Here is a 17391-nt window from a genome sequence, read left to right on the forward strand (position 1 = left end):
GTCCTGGCACCTGCCTCAGCTTTCTGACAGATGATACTTGTCTTGGACCATAGGACTCTGGTAGGGCTCAGAGATTGGACTCTGGGCTGCAGGAGCAAACAGCTGCTGGATGAAGATACTGATTCTCTCTGCTGCAGTAGATGTGTCTTACCACCTGATCTGAAAGAGACAAGAAATTATTTAGATACAAAATGCACTTTCCACATGTGCAGGATGGGGCAGTGCGTAGACAAGATTTTGTTTCCGGAGCTGTGGTGTTTCTGGCTATTCCATGAATGGATTAAAATTCTTAACTTTTCCTATTGTTTTCTTTTCCTCCCCACACAGGTGGTTTTTTGGAAAGATTCCCCGAGCGAAGGCTGAAGAAATGTTGGGCAAACAGAGACACGATGGTGCCTTCCTCATCAGGGAGAGTGAGAGTGCTCCTGGGGACTTCTCCCTCTCAGTCAAGTAAGTCATGCCCAGGAGCAATTGTGTGCTAATCAGGCATCTGCTGCTCCTTTGGACTGGTGAGTAAAGGGCAGGGTGATTGTCAGCCCTGAGGAGCAGGAATAACCTCACAGATGCCCTATAGCATTCCTGTTCTAGTGACATTTATTCCCTCTCTAATAGAACAAACATCTTTGCTCTGGTTTTCAGTGAGCCCACAGGACTGACCTGGTGGCACGTGGCTCACACAGGCCCAGGCAGTGTCTGGTGGCCTCTCTGTGGATCCCATTCCTCCCTCTTACAGCTGCAAAGCACCCAGTGTGGACAACTTCCCATCCTTCTTCATTCCTCCTCTGCAGTGCAAGTTATTACTTCATCTTCCCTCTGTGTTGTACGTTTGCAAGTATATTTTTCTCTGCTTGGCACATGCTTTGGTAATATTCCCACTGACTAGCACTGCACATGGAGCTGTGAAACCAAAGGTCCATTTGAACTCTCACACGTATATTCCACATGGCTTAGGAAGAAGTTCTTCTCTTTGAGAGTGGTGAGGCTGTGGCACAGGTTGCCTATAGAATCTGTGCCTGCCCCATTCCTGGAAATGTTAAGTGCCACATTGGACAGGGCTTTGGAGCAACCTGGTCTAGTGGAAGGTATCCCTGCCCATGAGAGGAGGGTTGGAATGAGGTGGTCCTTATCTGATTCCCAACACAAGCAATTCTCTGATTCTCTGATCTGAAGTCACGCAATTAGGGCTATTAGAAACTTGAAAAGATATGTGAAGTAATTTAATGTAGGATGGGGATGGGAGGGAATCTGTCCTCAGCAGGTTGATTTTGGCTTTTTTGGTTTTTTAATTATTTTCTGCAATCTTCCCCTTTTCTACCATAAATAAACAAGATTTTCTTTAGAATTCTTACAACATTTTTATTATTCATGTGCAATTCCAGCTGGCTCTGTTTTCTGTGGCTGTCAGTGATCCGTCTCAACAAGATTTGTTTCTTTTTTTCTGGTCATCTTTGGTTTGTAACCAAATTTTTGTCCTTCTGTACAGCAGCACTGAGTCATGCCAGCAAACTGGATTAAAGCCACTGATTTTAGAGATGTTTATGTTTCTGTCTAGGATAGTCATCCAGGCTGGAATATTAGATATGAATGGAAGCTTCAATTGCAGAAAGTGCATTCCTTTAAGAAACAGAAAGTTACAATGGCATAGCTGGGCCTGCCTGTTCAGCCTGGTGTTGCCATCTGGTGGTAATATCTCAGTTGGGTGGTTTTTCCTGTGTGTATAATTTAGGAAAGTCCTTTTCCTAAACAGTGATCTGTAAGATTTGGAATGGTGAGAAGCTCAGAGGTTGAGGAAGGCAGAGCAGAGGCAGCACCCAGGGTTTGTTTCAAGGCAGTGTCTGCTTTCCCCACTCATGTATAGGAGCCATGCATGCCAAATGGGAACAGTTGTCTTCTGTTTTCAGTGTTTTAGGCTGAAGTAAAATTACCAATATGCCATTCATCTGGAAAATCCCAGTGGACCTCTCCAGAGTTTCTCTTTATTCAGAGTAAAACCATTGGAAATGTAGCTTCAGGTGAATGCCATCATTTGTCGGAAAAAACACAGAATTTATTTTTGTCTGTTAATGCAGAATTGAAGTTGCTGGTTTATGTGTGCAGCATCATCTTTGAACACTTTGGGATTTGAGGGGTTTTTGTCTGTTACGTTTTGTTTTGGGGTGTTTTTTTAAAGAACAGAGAGGTCCTTTTGTTTCATAAGAGAGCCTTTTGCACAAGTCCATTCTGGTTGCCAGAGGAGCCAATTCTGCCCTCCCTGTGACAGTGTTTTCCCAAGAATTTGCCTGTAATGGAACTGGTGGTTATTTGTTGCATTCTTGCACGTAGGAAGTGGTGCTGTGGGAGGGAGGGACTGGGGCTGTGAGAAGCAGAGGACCATGGCAAGAGTAGCACAGACTGAGAGTGGCTCGAGTCAGTTGTGAAACTGCTGGGTGTGAAGAGCCTAAACCAAAGTGTTTGTGCTGTTTATCTGGCAATTCTGCATTTGAGGATGTGAAGTGGAAAGCACCAGGGTGCAGCTGTGTTGCTGTGACCTTGCAAAGTCCCTGGCATTTGTCTGTGGGACTCTGCATCATCTTCATCAGCACAGGTGATGGCATATGTAACATACATCAAGAAGTACGTGTGATTCCTGTTATGGATTGTAGCTGTGTTAGCAATGTCATTGACAGTTTTCACTGTGCCCTGAAGGACCTTCTTGTTCCAAACTCTGTGCTGATGATCCCAGAAGGAGTTCCCCATGGCTAATAATGTGCTCTTTTGTGTTCTTCATTCTTTCCACACAGGTTTGGAAATGATGTGCAGCACTTCAAGGTGCTTAGAGATGGGGCTGGCAAGTATTTCCTTTGGGTGGTGAAGTTCAATTCTTTGAACGAGCTGGTAGATTATCACAGATCCACATCTGTCTCCAGGAACCAGCAAATATTTCTCCGGGACATTGAGCAGGTGCCACAGGTAAGAGAAGTGTCCCTATAGAATGCCCTGGTCAGGCAATTGCAACCACAGTCTGAAGTAGGATTGCATTTTAGAGTAAGAAAGAAGCTGATTTTTTTACTTGTGATAGTGTAGATCCTGCAGTCAAAATTTTACTGGTAAATAAGCTGCATTCTTGTGCAAAGCCTACCTGCACTCCTGCTTTCCCTGGAGTTGAGGCAAAATTATTGTTGCTGCTTGAATGTTTGACTTGTTTTAATGCTTATAGATTCTGCTGCAGGAAGATAATTTGATTCCTGTGAATTAAAAATGGATTTGCTCCTGTTATAGGGCACAGTTAGAAAGGGTAGGGAAGTGCTGGGTTAATAGTTGGATTTGCTGATCTTAGGAGGTCTTCTACAACCTAAAGAATTCTGTGATTCTGTTCTGATTTATACCTGATCATAGCCAAAGTGCAGCCCTCAGTGAGGCTTGATACTGGGCTCTCCTGAAGAGGTGGTTACAGCATATGGAGCATCTCTGGTTTGAATCTAGCCAGTGTGAAGAGAATCCAGAAAGTCTTGTGAAGTGCCAGCAGAGCAGCTTGTGTATATCCAGCTCTTTAGTTTGTTCCATTTCCCAGGTCAATCAGAGTGTTGTATTTCATGTAACTGCATGTTTTGTCAGTTCTGGGTAAATCGTTTTGCTTCCTTGTACAGCATTCTGCTTCTAGCCTGAAGACAAGGGTGTGGCATTTGTGCAGTTGTCCAGGTGCCACTGGCAACTTTGTCACAGTCTGTCTGAACTTAACACTTGGCTCTGCACCATCAGGTCAGGGATAAACAGAGGGTGAGAAAACAGCTGGCTGAAAAGGACAAGCATGAAGAGAACTTCCTGGCCTCACAATTTTAAGACTGCAAATGTATTTTAAATGAACTGTTAGCTTTTCCATCAGAAAGGAAGACTTGCTGACCAGGCAAAATGTTCTGTGACAGAAGAGTTAAGGAAAATGTGTAAAATGTCAACATCCAGTTTTTAGGGGGAATTTTGTGTAGATCAATAATATTTGTGCTGTCAATTATGAAAACAGGACAAGTAAACAGCAATATTACTGTATTGCTATAGAACACAGATTTACAATAGGCCACGAAGAGTGAAAAATACTAAAAAACATCAGAATCATCTGCTGTGTTTCAACTCAGAAACTTGACCTTTTTCTGAGGTGTTCTATAGTCTGTCCATTACTGTTTTAGCACCTTGTTGCAGCTGTTGGGAGCTGGCTTGCAGGGAAAGGGAGTAGCCCAAATGTTTATTGTTAATCTTCAGTGTAAGACAGCTTCTGCCTGCAGGAGCAGGTGCCTGGAGTGCTGTGGGTGATTCTCACTGTGTGTTTTTTGTTCCCCTTTCAGCAACCAACATATGTTCAGGCCCTGTTTGATTTTGATCCTCAAGAGGAAGGAGAGCTGGGCTTCCATCGCGGAGACTTTATCCAAGTCCTTGACAATTCTGACCCCAACTGGTGGAAGGGAGCGTGCCGCGGACAGACGGGCATGTTCCCACGCAACTACGTGACCCCAGTGAACCGGAACATCTAGAGAGAAATATTAGAGATTATTTAAGGAAACCAGAGAAACAGTAAATACACATACAGAGCCTAACTGCAGCCAGTGACCTAAAAATCACACGGCGGTAAAACCAGAGTCACCTGTCACCGTGAGGTGATCCTCCTTCCCTCAGAACGGAACTTCAGGGGCGGGGGGAAGAGTTCAACTTACACACCAAAACTTATCTTAAAGGAAAAAAAAAAGGAAAATAAAAAAAGGAGAGAGAGAGAGAAAAAAAAGAAAATAACAAATTTCCTCAGCTGCTCCTGGGTTATCCCCTTTTATTCACTCTTGTTGCGAATGAGTGTTTTAAGGTCACTTAAGGTCTCACCACCACAACTCCTCTTGTTTCCCCTTCCTCCTCTGTCCATCAGTGCATGAATTTTTAATGCCATATAAAGTCCTAGCCAATGCAGTTAAAGGAAAAGGGAGAAACTCTGCTGGTATTTTCTCTCTCTGCAAACGGTCTTCATTTGACATGAAGGGACATGAGAGAAGAACCAAATCCACAGTCCTGCCTTTAAAAAAAAACAAAAATCATCAGTTTCTGCTTTTGCCTTCAACATTCAGCATTTCTTGCCTGGGAAAGATGTGGTGTTAATCTAATTTTTATTGTCTCTTCTCCTTTGGCACTTTCTTCTGAAGCTCAGCAGCTTCCAAACAGAGGAAGGGAGAAGAGTTGTGTGGCTTTTTGTTCTCTTTTTTACTTTTGAGTCACAGAGCTGCTTTGAGAAACTCCAACGTACAACTGAAGTCTATTAATGCTGTGCTGACAGCTTTTTTGTTTTTTCTTAAAGGTGTACGGTTGAGCACATTCTGTAATTTTTTCCATAGTGCCTTCCCCTTATTTTCTTTTTTATTATTTTTTAAGTTAAAAGGACAGTCCAGAGCTTTTCAGAGGATTTTTTTTCTGCCTATGTGTAAATAAATACTATGGGGGAAGGGGGCAAAGGAGGGTGGTTTTATCAATGGACACTTGAGAAAAATCTACAAACAGAGATGGAGCTTTAATCTTCAGATTTGTCTTACTGTTCAACTTCCCTTATTCCAAGGAAAATAAAATCAAGGCATTCAAGTGGCAACTTAGGCTGCTCAGAGGTGGAGAGCTGCAACCAGGAGCCTCAGAAGAAGTAAGAGAAAGGGGAAAGTTCTGATGAGGGAAAATGAGGAAGAATATTTTGGGGAGGGAGGGTTAAGGGGGGATTTGAGAAATAATAGCCCTGAGATGTCCTACAAAATGTACATTCCTTTGGTGGAAAACTTCATAATGCAGAGAAACCTCAAGAAATAGTGCTTGAAAAAAAACTTTACGCTCTTAGTGAATGTTTCTACGTGATGCATGTGACCAGCCTGTCTCCTCGGCCTGGATAGGCAGTATTTGCAGTCGTGTTGCTCTTGAGAAGTGGAGTTGGCATCCTTGTTCTCCAGTCTCTCCTCCCTCCTCAGGTCAGTGTTCTGTTGAAGTAGCTCCCTGCCCGCTCCCGTTCACAGCAGGCTGTGTGTGACTGTTCTCCCCACCCTGCACCCCGGGGCATTTCTGGTGGCCCTTTGCTCCTCACCAGAGCAGTGTGACATTAAATTGGACAGAAGGAAAGCAATCAGCCCGCAGCGCTCTCTGTGCCAATCTTCAGTTGCGTTGTTTTTCCCTTGGTGGCCGCTTGGCTGGATCCCTTCACCCCACCAACACGCCCCAACCTGCAGCGGAGATCTCCTCCTGCCCTGCCTCAGCACGGGCAATCTTTTGTTGGAGGGTGCCTTTTTTTGTAGTGTTACAAAAGTTTTACTCCTGAGATGAACTCTGCCTTACACTTTGATTTTCCAGCAAATGAAAGAGAGAGCTACCCTGTAGAGTATTACTTTTCCCCCTCTCCTTGCTAGCTGTCACTCGTTTTCTTCCCACTTTGTAAAGTGATTGGAAAAGGAATCTATGGCATTCTACACCTGGACCATTTGATTGTTTCCTTATTTTGGAATTGGTGTATATCATGCAGCCTTGCAGACATATGTCTTGTGTGTGTATATATATTAAAAAAAATTTCTGTGTTTAAATAAAAAAAAGGCCTATGTACTTAATCCTTTAACTCTGCAGCAGCATTTGGTAGATAGTAATTAACTGTGAATAATAAATATACATTGAATTCTTCACTTGAGCATCTGTCTGTTATTTCAGTTAACTGACCAAGCTATGACTGAGCTTGTAGTTCAGACACTTCTGGAGCCTTTTGCTAAAATGGGTGGTGTTGGGCTGGTGTGAGCGCAGCAGCCAGGCTCAGGCTGTTGTGGCTTTGAATCTGCTCCATCAGGGCCCTGCAGATTGTTTTCACTTCTGTTACCTAAAGAAGAACGGCTCTGTTGGGCTAACAGGGTGTGTGGGCAGCTCTCTGCAGCTTCTCCTCAGCCTTTGCTAATGGTCAGAAATACCTGTGAGCATGAATGGTGTAGTCAGTGTTAACAGACAATAGGAAAAGGTCTACATGGGAGTTTTCAGTGGTTTTTCAACAGTTGCTCTTAGTTATTATGTTTAAATACTGATGATGTCAAGATGGAAATGCCTGGATACTTCTACAATTAGTTCTTTTTTTTTTTCCTTTTTTTTTTTTTTGTGCCAGAAGTTAGTATGGAAAATTTACTATGTGGTTTGAAGTGCTTGGCTTTTTTTGTAATGCTGTAGCAGAACATATTGCTCAAAGTGGTGTTTTACTGTAGGCTGGGTTGCTTAGAAAATCTCACTTTCCCTGTGCTTTATCGAGACAAAGTTTGTTGGTCTGTGGTTGTGCAAGGTGGAGGTGGCAGCAGGAGCAGTGCTGACCTTCCTCTCTCACAGCCCTGCCTCGAGGGACCAGAGAAGGGCAGCAGAGCTGGGCAGGACTCTGGATCCAGGTGTGATGAGGCAGGGCTGAGGGAGCTGGGCTTGTTCAACCTGGAGAAGGGAACATCCAGGGGTGACCATTTTGCGCTCGCTCTACAGCTCCCTGCTAAGAGGGTGCAGCCAGGTGGAGTTGTGCTCTTCTCCCAGGTAACAAGTGAAAGGACATAACCTTAAGCTGCACCAGTGGAGCTTTCGGTTGGACATCAGGAAGAATTTCTTCATGGAAAGGGTGATTAGACATTGGAACGGGCGGCCCAGGGAGCTGTCACTGTCCCTGGGGGAAAGATTGGATGTGGCATTCAGTGCCATGGTCTGGCTGACAGGGTGGTGTTGGCTCACAGGTTGGCCTCCACGGTCTCGGGGCTTGTCCAGCCCCACCGGTCCGCGGTTCTGTGAGCGCCGCATCCCGCGCGTGGTGCGGACGTGGGCGCCGTTCCCGGGACTGCATCTCCCAGCGGCCCCCGCGGCGCGCAGGCGCAGTGCGGAGCCGGCGGCAGCGGGTGAGGCGGCGCGGCGGGAGTCGGCCCAGGGCCGGACAGCCCCGGTGCCGCCGGGCTCGGCTCGGGCCCCCCGCTGGTGGCTGCCACTGGCGGGGCCGGGAGCTGCGGGGCAGAGGGAGTGATGCAGAGGGGCATCTGTGTGTCCCGTGGGGTGAGAAGGGAGTTTGGGGTTAGGAGGGGCTGTGGGCCTTGGCGTGAGGGAGCTGTGGGGTGGGGGCTCGGTGAGGGCTCACGGCTCTGTTCCCCTGCCCAGGCTGGGGACAGCCGGCAGGCATGGTGGGTTACGACCCCGAAGGCAGGTGCGTGTCCACGGCGGAAGCGGCTGCAGCAGGATCAGCGTCTGGCTTGGTCACTCGGGTCCTCGTCAGCCCCTTGGACGTCCTCAAGATCCGCTTTCAGGTACCTCACTCGCGGCGTGCCTGGGGGCCGGGATGAAAGAGCAGCAGAGCTGATCGTGTCCTGGCTGAACAGGTCACCTGTGCAGCCAGAGAGCACTGAATCCCTCCTCAGGCCTCACCTACGTTGTGTACAGGTTATGCAAGGAAGTAGGGCTATCTTGTGTCCACTGCTTCTATTTATACAACTTAACTTGTGTGGGAATGGAATCTTGTGTTTCTCAGAGTTCGTTCTCCTTCTGTTTTTGTGAATGACTTACACTCTCTGACTGAATGTCACCATCATCCCTCCTGCTTATCTTTTGTGTTCGTGCACATTTATATTCTTTTAGAGCCCTTCACAAATAACATCCTAGTCAGATCTGAATGTGGTTCTGTGGGAAGACAGAATGTCATCCGTTAGCATTAGTTGGCTGACAGGGTTGTGAATTCCTGAACTGGACACTTGAACCGGTGTTGAAGGGTGAAATTGAAAATAGTTTCTCCCCTTTCCTCCAGCTCCAGATCGAGCAGCTCTCCTCCAGAAACCCCGCGGCCAAGTACCACGGCATCCTGCAAGCTGTGCAGCGCATCTTCCGGGAGGAGGGCCTGACAGCCTTCTGGAAGGGCCATGTTCCCGCTCAGTTCCTTTCTGTTGGCTTCGGAGCTGTTCAGGTAAGGGCACCAGGCATCACCTGGGCACACTGTGTATACACAGGACACTGCTCTGCTCCCTCAGACTGTCTGTGTTCAGGAGTGGGAAGGTTTACAGCTGTACAAAGCTGCTGAATAATTCCTAAGTTAATATTCCTGAGCTGGCTGGATAGACTGGAGCATAGTGAGAGCAAACTGAGCTCTGTCTGTATCTGGTGTCATAGATAAGCCCTCTCTACTCCTGACATTTGGCTTAGCTGCTCATGCCCCAAGCCTGGGCAGCTTTTTGCTTCTAGTCACGCTGTCACCCTAAGGGCTTCTTAGGAAAAAATCAGTGAAGCTGATGACGGTGTTTTACACAGCACTGTTATGGTTTATTTGTAAGCATTAGTGACAGCTTTAGGAGCAGTGGCTGAAAGGGTAAAGGAAAGCATATCTGTGACTTAGCAAACACTCTTCTGGAGCCACAGAACATTAAAATGAGTTTTTCACGATTCTAAATGCAAGAATTAGCAGAAGTGTTGGACACCAGAGTATCCCAAGCATTCTCAGGGCTGCTTAGTGATTTTTACGTGGCAAGTTGGGGAGGACTTTTGAAGGACGTAGAAGGTGGTAACAAGCGGGGAGGGGTGGAGCTGTTGGTGAAATGAGAGAGGAGTGGGAAACCTGTGTGAGTCATAAGGATCGGCTTCCTGACCCGCTCGCTTTTGTTTCTGCAAGTTCATGACCTTCGAGAGCCTGACGGAGCTGACGCACAACGTCACCTCCTTCAAAGCCCGCGACTCCTTGGTGCACCTGGTGTGCGGGGGCCTGGCTGCCTGCACCGCCTCGGTCGCAGTCCAGCCTGTGGACACGCTGCGCACCCGCTTTGCTGCCCAGGGTGAGCCAAAGGTGAGGCTTAGCGTTCCATGTTATCATCCATAGCAGTGGCAATGTTCCACAGGTCTGAAGGTGCAGGAGGTTTGAAAGCACATACAGCATTGTGGGTTAAATGAAGGAGCAGGTGCTGTTATGGCCAGTGTTTACTCTGTTGCCAAGTTATCCTTTGTGCTGTTGACACAGCTTTCCTAATTGTGTTTTGGTGCTTCTGATGCAGAAAGGAGAAACTGCCCTTAACAGGATAACTCAGTTTTTTGCTTTGGCTTTTGGCTTTTTATAGAACCTGCTCCCCAGACTGTTGAACATTGCATTTTTGAAACTTTGCACATGCGGAGAGTCATGTTTAGATAATGATGGGGATGATACTTGAAATTAGTCACCTTTCACCTGTGCTTTGTGTTCTTTTTACACAAGAACTGGTGTCTGCACTAACTAGCTCTGTAATAATGGGATAGATTTGTATCAGAGCCATTTCTGTATTTAGCCTGCAGTAGAATTACAGTATGTATTATATTAATTGTGTTGCAGGAGTTAAAAACTGTTAAAAGAAAAATAATCATGTCTGTGATGCAGGTGGTCTTGGGACTCAGCTCCATGCCTTGTTTCTTTTAAGTCACAGGGGCCTAGCAGAGAATGCTGTGAGGGTGTGAAAAATCACCTTGCTCATCACTTTGTGCTGAAGACAGACAGTTGTATTTTGGGCAGTGGGGAATTCCTATACCCATTACTGGGAAATGACCTGACCTTTGGTTGGCTGTTTTTAAGTTCACTGGAAAGTCACTTAGCCTCTTCCTTGTTGTACAGATTTACCTCAACCTTCGCCATGCAGTGGTGACTATGTACCAGACAGAAGGGCCTCGGACTTTCTACAGAGGTTTGACCCCCACACTCATTGCTATCTTCCCATACGCTGGTCTCCAGTTCTTCTTCTACAACATCCTGCAGCAGTTTTCCAAATGGGTGATTCCAGCTGAAGCAAAGAATGGAGGTAGGAACTTGGGACAGTGATGGTTGCAGTCAGGAGAGAAAGAAGATGAATGTAGTTTGGGTGACTGATGTAAGCTCTGTTAGTCCTTTCAAATTTTTTGATGTAACATCTGAAAAGTGTCTCTTATTTCCCACCTCTCATTTTTACCCCTGCAGGGAAATGCCAAAATAAGTACAGCAGAGTTTACAAACAGCTCCTGTTGTGCAGTAACTGTGATGGAAATGGGTAGATGGAAAAGTGAAGTGTCACAGGCCAGGGTGCTCTTTCTTTAACAGGGTCACATTACTGATATTGTGGGAAGACAGTGCTGCCATAATCTTCCTGTTTCATTAGTGCTGTGGGGACAGGACTCTTGGATTTCTGTAGTAAATCTGCCTGCAGATTCCAGCTCAGCTGTTAGGGAAGAGGATTCATCTACTCCAATTTAAAGCTGCCAGGCTCTTGATTTGGTATTTTGATGTTGATTTCTAGCTCCATTGTAAGAGAACATCATCCTGATGCAACCTGCCACCTTGGCAGTTCTAGATACCTGTGCCTCCTTGAGCAAGAGGGATGCAGCAGCAGCATGAGTTTGTTCCTCAGTGGGATTTCTTCAGAACTAGACTTTTCAATGTCTGCATATTTAATTTTAGGTGGCAGAGGCTGATGGTGGTTTTGTGCTGGGACCTCATGTTTGTCAGGAAAAAGTTTAATACAGAACTCATTTCCCACAAGCCTCTGAAATCATCAGGCAGTGTCAGCTTGAGACATTCCAATCCAGAATGCATCAGCCTGAGCAGTCATGGGTGCAAGATTTCCAGTGACCAGGCTTTTACTGGGAGGGCATGAAAACTTTCATCCACTGGCAGCAAGTTGTCAGGTGACTGAGGATTGGGGTTTATTGAGCAGAGCAAAACCCTAAGTCAGTGTAAAGGACCAAGAGGAGCTGGTCCTCTGATTCCAAAAGACATTGCAAGCCTGAAAAAATACAGCTTGAGATTCTTTGGCTGAAACTATTGCAGAAGAGGTGTTGCAACTTCAAAGGACTTTTTTTGACCTTAGTTCTTGTGAAAAATGATTTTTAACTTACCTCTTATGATCTTTAATCAGAATTCCCTGATAATGCTCTTTTTTCCCTCCCTATTATCCTTTTCCCTTTCTGCTTCTCAGCCAGCGTTAGAAACCTTGTCTGTGGCAGCTGTGCTGGAGTGGTCAGCAAAAGCCTCACGTACCCTTTGGATTTGGTCAAAAAGCGACTGCAAGTGGGTGGCTTTGAGCACGCTCGGGCAGCCTTTGGGCAGGTGAGAAATGCTGGAAGTGGTGGATTTTCCTGAGTATGGGCTAGTCCAGTGCACTGGAATGCAGTGACAATCTACCAGTGGTACCTGTTGAGTTCATGTTTGGGTTGGGAGCTCCCAGTGAGCACTGGTGTCATTTAATAATGTGAATTTATACATGAACATACTGGGTTTACTTTATGATAGGTCCCAGGAGGGACCTATGTCCCACATACCTGTGCTCTGGCTTGTCATCTCTCCCCATCAACTGTGTCTTGGAGCTGGGGATGAGTCAGGCAGGCAAAGGGCTTTTGATTTACTTTACTTTTCTAGTTGCAGCTTGGTTTTTCTGATTCAGAACCAAATTACTAGCAGAGGATGACACTGGCTCTGTGCTGGAGTCACCTGGCTGTCAGGCTCCTCTTCTACAAATAATATTTTGACACAAAAAATAGGCACCAAGTGTTCAACATGTGTTTTGTGTATGAGGATAGCCTGAAATTCAAAACAAATTAAATACTCTGGTGTTCTTTAGCACCATTGTTACCACCTTGAAATACACTTGAAGACAAATATAGATCTTTCAAGGAACTTTCTCTTTTTTTTTCCATGAAATGTGGAAATTTTCTACTTTCCTTAAAATTCCTGGGATCTGAGAAGGAAATCAGTCTGTACCCTAAGAAACTCTTGAATAGGATTTTGATGTCTCAGCCCATTGCATTGGATGCTTTTCCTCTTGCAGTAAGATACAAAATTTGTTCTTAGCATTGATGCGTCACAAGATGTTAAAACTTCACAGTGTAACATGACAACATGCAGACAGCTAATTTGGAAACTTCTAAGTGTTGTAGCTGTGTTTGCTTTCTGACAGAAAACTCAACATTTTTTCCTTCTTAGACAGTGAAGGGGATAGAAAGCAGCAGCTATGCAATCTGAAATAATGACTTCACAAACCTCTGCAATAAATTTAAAGTCAGGCTGTTGTTGCATGGAGAGGTTTTACAGCCATTCAGTGAATGATGTGCACAAACCATTGCTGATGCTGTATGTCTACATTTCCTCTATCCTGCTCTCTCTACACTCTCTCTAAAAGTTTCAGTTAGTTATTATATTATCCAGAAAGGCATCTCCAGGCTGCATGTCAAGATAATGTTTCTGTGTATAGTTTGGGGATCTTTGTGGTTTTTTCCAGTTGTGCTGAAGTTTTCTTGTTTAACCTTGTTGCCATTTCTCTCCCAGGTACGGACGTATGGGGGTTTCCTGGACTGTGTGAGGCAGATCATGCGAGAGGAGGGCCCAGGTGGGTTCTTCAAGGGCCTCTCTCCCAGTTTGCTGAAGGCTGCCTTCTCCTCTGGCCTCATCTTCTTTTGGTACGAGCTGTTCTGCAGCCTCCTGTGCACCATGAAGAGCCCTGAGAGCACGAAGAGGAAGGAAGGCTGAAAGGGATGTGTGTGGCTGCCTGCTGTTCTCCTCAGGAGGGGAGACTGATGGCCTTGCTCTGTCACGAGCATGTTGGAAATGTCAGGGCTCCCAGAGCTCCCCCAGCCTGTGGGGAATCACCTCCTGAGACCAAGCAGAAGGAGAAGGCAACTGCAGTTCTGCTGGAGACACTGAACTACTTGGCTGGGAGCCATTCAACAGAGCACTTTCCTTCTGTCTCCTCTCATATCAGTGCACATTTAGTGGTGAGAGGGGGAACAAACAGACCACTGCCTAGCAATTCCTGTGCTCTGGAAAGGCACCCAGTAAAGTGGGTGAATCCCTGAGCTTGCCCTGGATCCCAGAGAGGGGATTCTGGCCCAGCCTAGTGCTGCTTAACCAACCAGACACCACTTCCTAGCACTGCATCTGCACAGCTTTCTTCCTTTGCTCAGTGCCTGCTGTTTCCACCAGACTCTTGTCTTGGTGTTGCACAGGTCACTCTGTCCTGCTGGTGTAAAGTCAGGTAAAGCCACATAAATGCACAGACCCTCAGTTTTCCTTTGCTGCCAGCTGCTGCTTCTTGGTCACCACTTGCTAGCTGAGCATTCTCTGTCATCTTAAACACAGCATCTTCTCTGATCATGCTGGATCAGACTTGTTTTTCCTTTAACTCCAGTGAACTTGATTGTATGCTGAATTCCCTTTTCCCTTCCTGGGTGTCTGGCCATACATCTCTTAGGGATTTGCAATGCCTCACTCACTTTTTACAAGCAAACTTGCATATTAAGAGCCCCATTCTGAGGGGATTCAACGCACAAACTACATTTTTACTTCAGGGTGCTTTGCTTCAAAGCAGTGAGTAAACAAATGCTGTGTAGAGTTAAGAAATAATTATTCTAAGCTGGAATAATGAAGGGAAAGTCCTGTGGAAACTAGTAATTTTTTATCATTATTTATTTAACAGCACCTCTGAATGTGTTTCTGTATTTCTGTAGTGGTCTCAAAATATTTCAGAACCTCAGTCCTGCACTGGTGCTAGCAGATGAAAATGTTTTGACAAGATTTGCTGAAGTGAAAGGAATGAACATCAAATGGGAATTGGTTGGCTGAGCGTGGTGTTTCACATGGATGATTGAATTAGAGATGGAAAAGTGTTTTTCTGGAGTTTCAAACATTTTATGAGTGGTTAAAAAAACCAACAAAACAACCTACCAACAACTCTGATTTATGTAACAGTGGAAAAGAGGAAAATTACTTTCTTCCTCCTCTTTTATTCTGTGTTTTTTCAAGCCTAGCAGGGTGTGGCTGGATTGTGTGGAAGGCAGAGTTCCCAGCCCTGCCATACAAAAGCACGTTAGTCATCTGCAAAGGGTGGATAAGGCAGAGCACTGCAGTTATTTGGAGGATGGTTTGATGGTTTTTTACACAAAGCTTTTCCCAGCTCTTTTCAGCAGTATTCAGGGTGTTAATCCCAAATGGTCTGGCCAGATTCCATTCCTGACCAATTCCATTCCTGACCAATTCCATTCCGTTGACGAAACTTGTCCTGGCAATTTTGAGCACATCAGCCTTGCTCACTTATCCTGAGCTATTGTGAGAGGCTGTTTTTAAAAAACAGCTGTTTCACTGGTGGCTGACGTATCTGGAGAAATTCCTTGCAAGCCCAGGCTGAATAACTTTATGTGTGCTATGGGTTTGAGATCTTGGAGTACAGAGTGGCCTGCAGGTGACAGAGCTGTGTAAAATTAAGTTCATTCACCAGTGTCAGTGTCAGGCAGGAGGCCGATATGTGAGTCTTAAAGAGGGGAGAGAGAGATGCATATACTTTAAAAATGGCCATTTAGTTTAAGCAGAAAATGCAGGAAATGTAGAGTTTCTCCAAGTGCCTCAATCCTATTGTCATTTTCCTGTGTTATTTAGGCTCTTCTGAGAATTCTCAGAATATTCTTAACGATGTTTAGCCTTTGTTTATTGTTTACCTGTTGTTCTTGGAAAGACATGATAAGGAGTAATGAACTCAGCCTCATGACATCCTTCTGAGGGAGAGAAATGTCTCTTTTCAAAACACACACTAACGGGTTGGCTTTGTTACTGTATTTTGTTGCTGGTGAGAGGAATGCCGTCATGGTTAGCAGGGACAGGCCAGAGCAGAAAATATTCGGTGCTGACCTAGGCTTCCTTAGGAAATGGGGACTCATCCATCCTGTCTAAACATTGCAAGACTTGTTTTCCATTTTCTATCAAATAGCTGCTGCCAAACTACACAAAATAGGGGGAAACTGGTTGGGCACTCAGCAGCAGGAAAGAGCAGGAAGATCTGTACTCTGTTAAGATGACATTCCTCGAGGGTGCTGTGGAGCTTGAGGTGATGCTGGTATGGGCAGTTTGGCTGCTCCACAGAGGGCAGCACTGGAGAGTATGGAGCAGCTTTTCCTCTCTGGGGTCGTTTTTTCCTCCACTCTGCATTAACTGAGGTTGCCTCCACCCAGCAGATGGCAAAGCTGGAGTTAAAGTTGTGCCTGTCTGACCCAGGCTGTGGAATAGACACTCCCTGGTTGGAGGCTTTTAGGCTGTGAGTCACAAATGTTACAGGCCCATAAAGTCATCTGGGCTTCCAGCGAGAGGGAGAAAGATGTGACAACCTCAACAATATTAGAAGCTGCATCCAACAATCACTTCTTCACCTCTGATCAGCAGCATCTGTCCTCATAGATTTCTCAGCCTTTGCTGGGGAAAGCACCGTAAGAGGAGTGTTGATTTCTCTGTGGGATTGAGGCTGAATGAAGCACTAGGTGGACAGATCTTATTTCTCAAGCTGCTCTGGCAAAACACATGCTGTTAGGAGCTAAATCTCTAGAATTAGAGGAGCAGGAGATGGGAGAGATCTGTGGTCACCTTGTTCTCCTTGTACTGGGGCAGATATGCTCTTGGAAGCTGCTGCTCCCGTTCAGTGTGAAGTGACTCAACATGGCAAATGCCTCACTGTGAGACTTGGCTGATTTTGGCCCTTGGGATTTCTTTCCAAGCTAGTCCTATCACCAGGGATTTGCCTGCAGTTCACCTCACAAGCTGCTCAGCAGTTGCATTTGTTTTCTTCTAGTGCCTTTTACCATGAGAATGTCCAAAAGCTCCTTAGCAGGCAGAGCATTGGTGAGCAGTTGTGCCCCAGTCGTTTGCAGCTCCACCACGCACTGAGGCTGCCTTGGACACACAAGATCTGTGAGGAACATGCTGATTCCTGCAGTGCTGGCTGGCTCACCAAGTTCCTAGGACAGTCCCACTCTCAGGATACTCATCCAGAGCTGCACAGCATCATTTTTGACAAGAAATTAATGTTTTACAGTCGGGACTGGAATAGATGGTATTTAATTTAGATTTAAGTTTCTCTTGTGATGTAGAAACTGTAACAGTGGCATTTTGCTGTGTTGCCAGAGTGGATCTTTTGCAGCTGCTCTTTCCTGAAAGCATTCGGCACAACATGCACAGTGTGTGCCTACCTTTAAGACAAGGTACATTAAATATTTTGTTATGCAGTAGCTGGATGCAGTTGATTTATTCCTTTCCTCTTTGTGCCTCTGCTGGACCCTGCAGGAACATCGTGGCCCTCCTGTTGCCTAAAAGGGAGAATAGTCAGGGCCCAGAGCATAGGGCAACAGGAGCCATTTGGATTTCCCATTGCTGGTTTGTAGGTGCTCCTCAGCCGTAGGCAGAACTGTATCCTTTCTGCTGGGTATCACTACTGAGAACTGCACCAAGAGGGATTAGCTAAGGGGGATTTTTGCAGCCCAGTCCCACTGCTGTGTCCTAGAGGGGCATTTGGAGCTGTGGTAACCAGTCCTGAGCATCACATCCCCGGTGGAATAGTTCAGGCTTTGTTTGTATCCAGCCAGGCCATGCAGTGCTACAGAAAATATTCCCAAACTGTTCATTCTGTGCTC

At 45.8% G+C, this 17391-nt stretch overlaps 2 protein-coding genes across 3 annotated transcripts in view; both read left to right on the forward strand.

Moving 5' to 3' along the window:
* GRB2 (growth factor receptor bound protein 2) overlaps window positions 1-6656 on the forward strand; it is a 55271-nt gene extending 48615 nt beyond the window's left edge. For both annotated transcript variants that reach the window (XM_036394491.2, XM_036394492.2), the window contains exons 4-6: window positions 328-450; window positions 2781-2949; window positions 4317-6656. In XM_036394491.2, coding sequence (XP_036250384.1) covers window positions 328-450; window positions 2781-2949; window positions 4317-4502 — 478 coding nt within the window. In that variant the 3' untranslated portion in view covers window positions 4503-6656. The remainder of the gene's footprint in view (window positions 1-327; window positions 451-2780; window positions 2950-4316) is intronic.
* Window positions 6657-7896: 1240 nt separating this feature from the next.
* Window positions 7897-16989, forward strand: SLC25A19 (solute carrier family 25 member 19). Its single transcript, XM_036394866.1, has 7 exons — window positions 7897-8031; window positions 8134-8279; window positions 8774-8929; window positions 9629-9799; window positions 10592-10775; window positions 11925-12055; window positions 13271-16989. The coding sequence occupies exons 2-7, from the start codon at window positions 8154-8156 to the stop codon at window positions 13469-13471; spliced, it is 969 nt and encodes a 322-aa protein (XP_036250759.1). The 5' UTR covers window positions 7897-8031; window positions 8134-8153; the 3' UTR covers window positions 13472-16989.
* Window positions 16990-17391: the final 402 nt, after the last annotated feature.

Source organism: Molothrus ater, chromosome 19 (genome assembly GCF_012460135.2).
Source record: "Molothrus ater isolate BHLD 08-10-18 breed brown headed cowbird chromosome 19, BPBGC_Mater_1.1, whole genome shotgun sequence".
NCBI classification, from domain to species: domain Eukaryota; kingdom Metazoa; phylum Chordata; class Aves; order Passeriformes; family Icteridae; genus Molothrus; species Molothrus ater.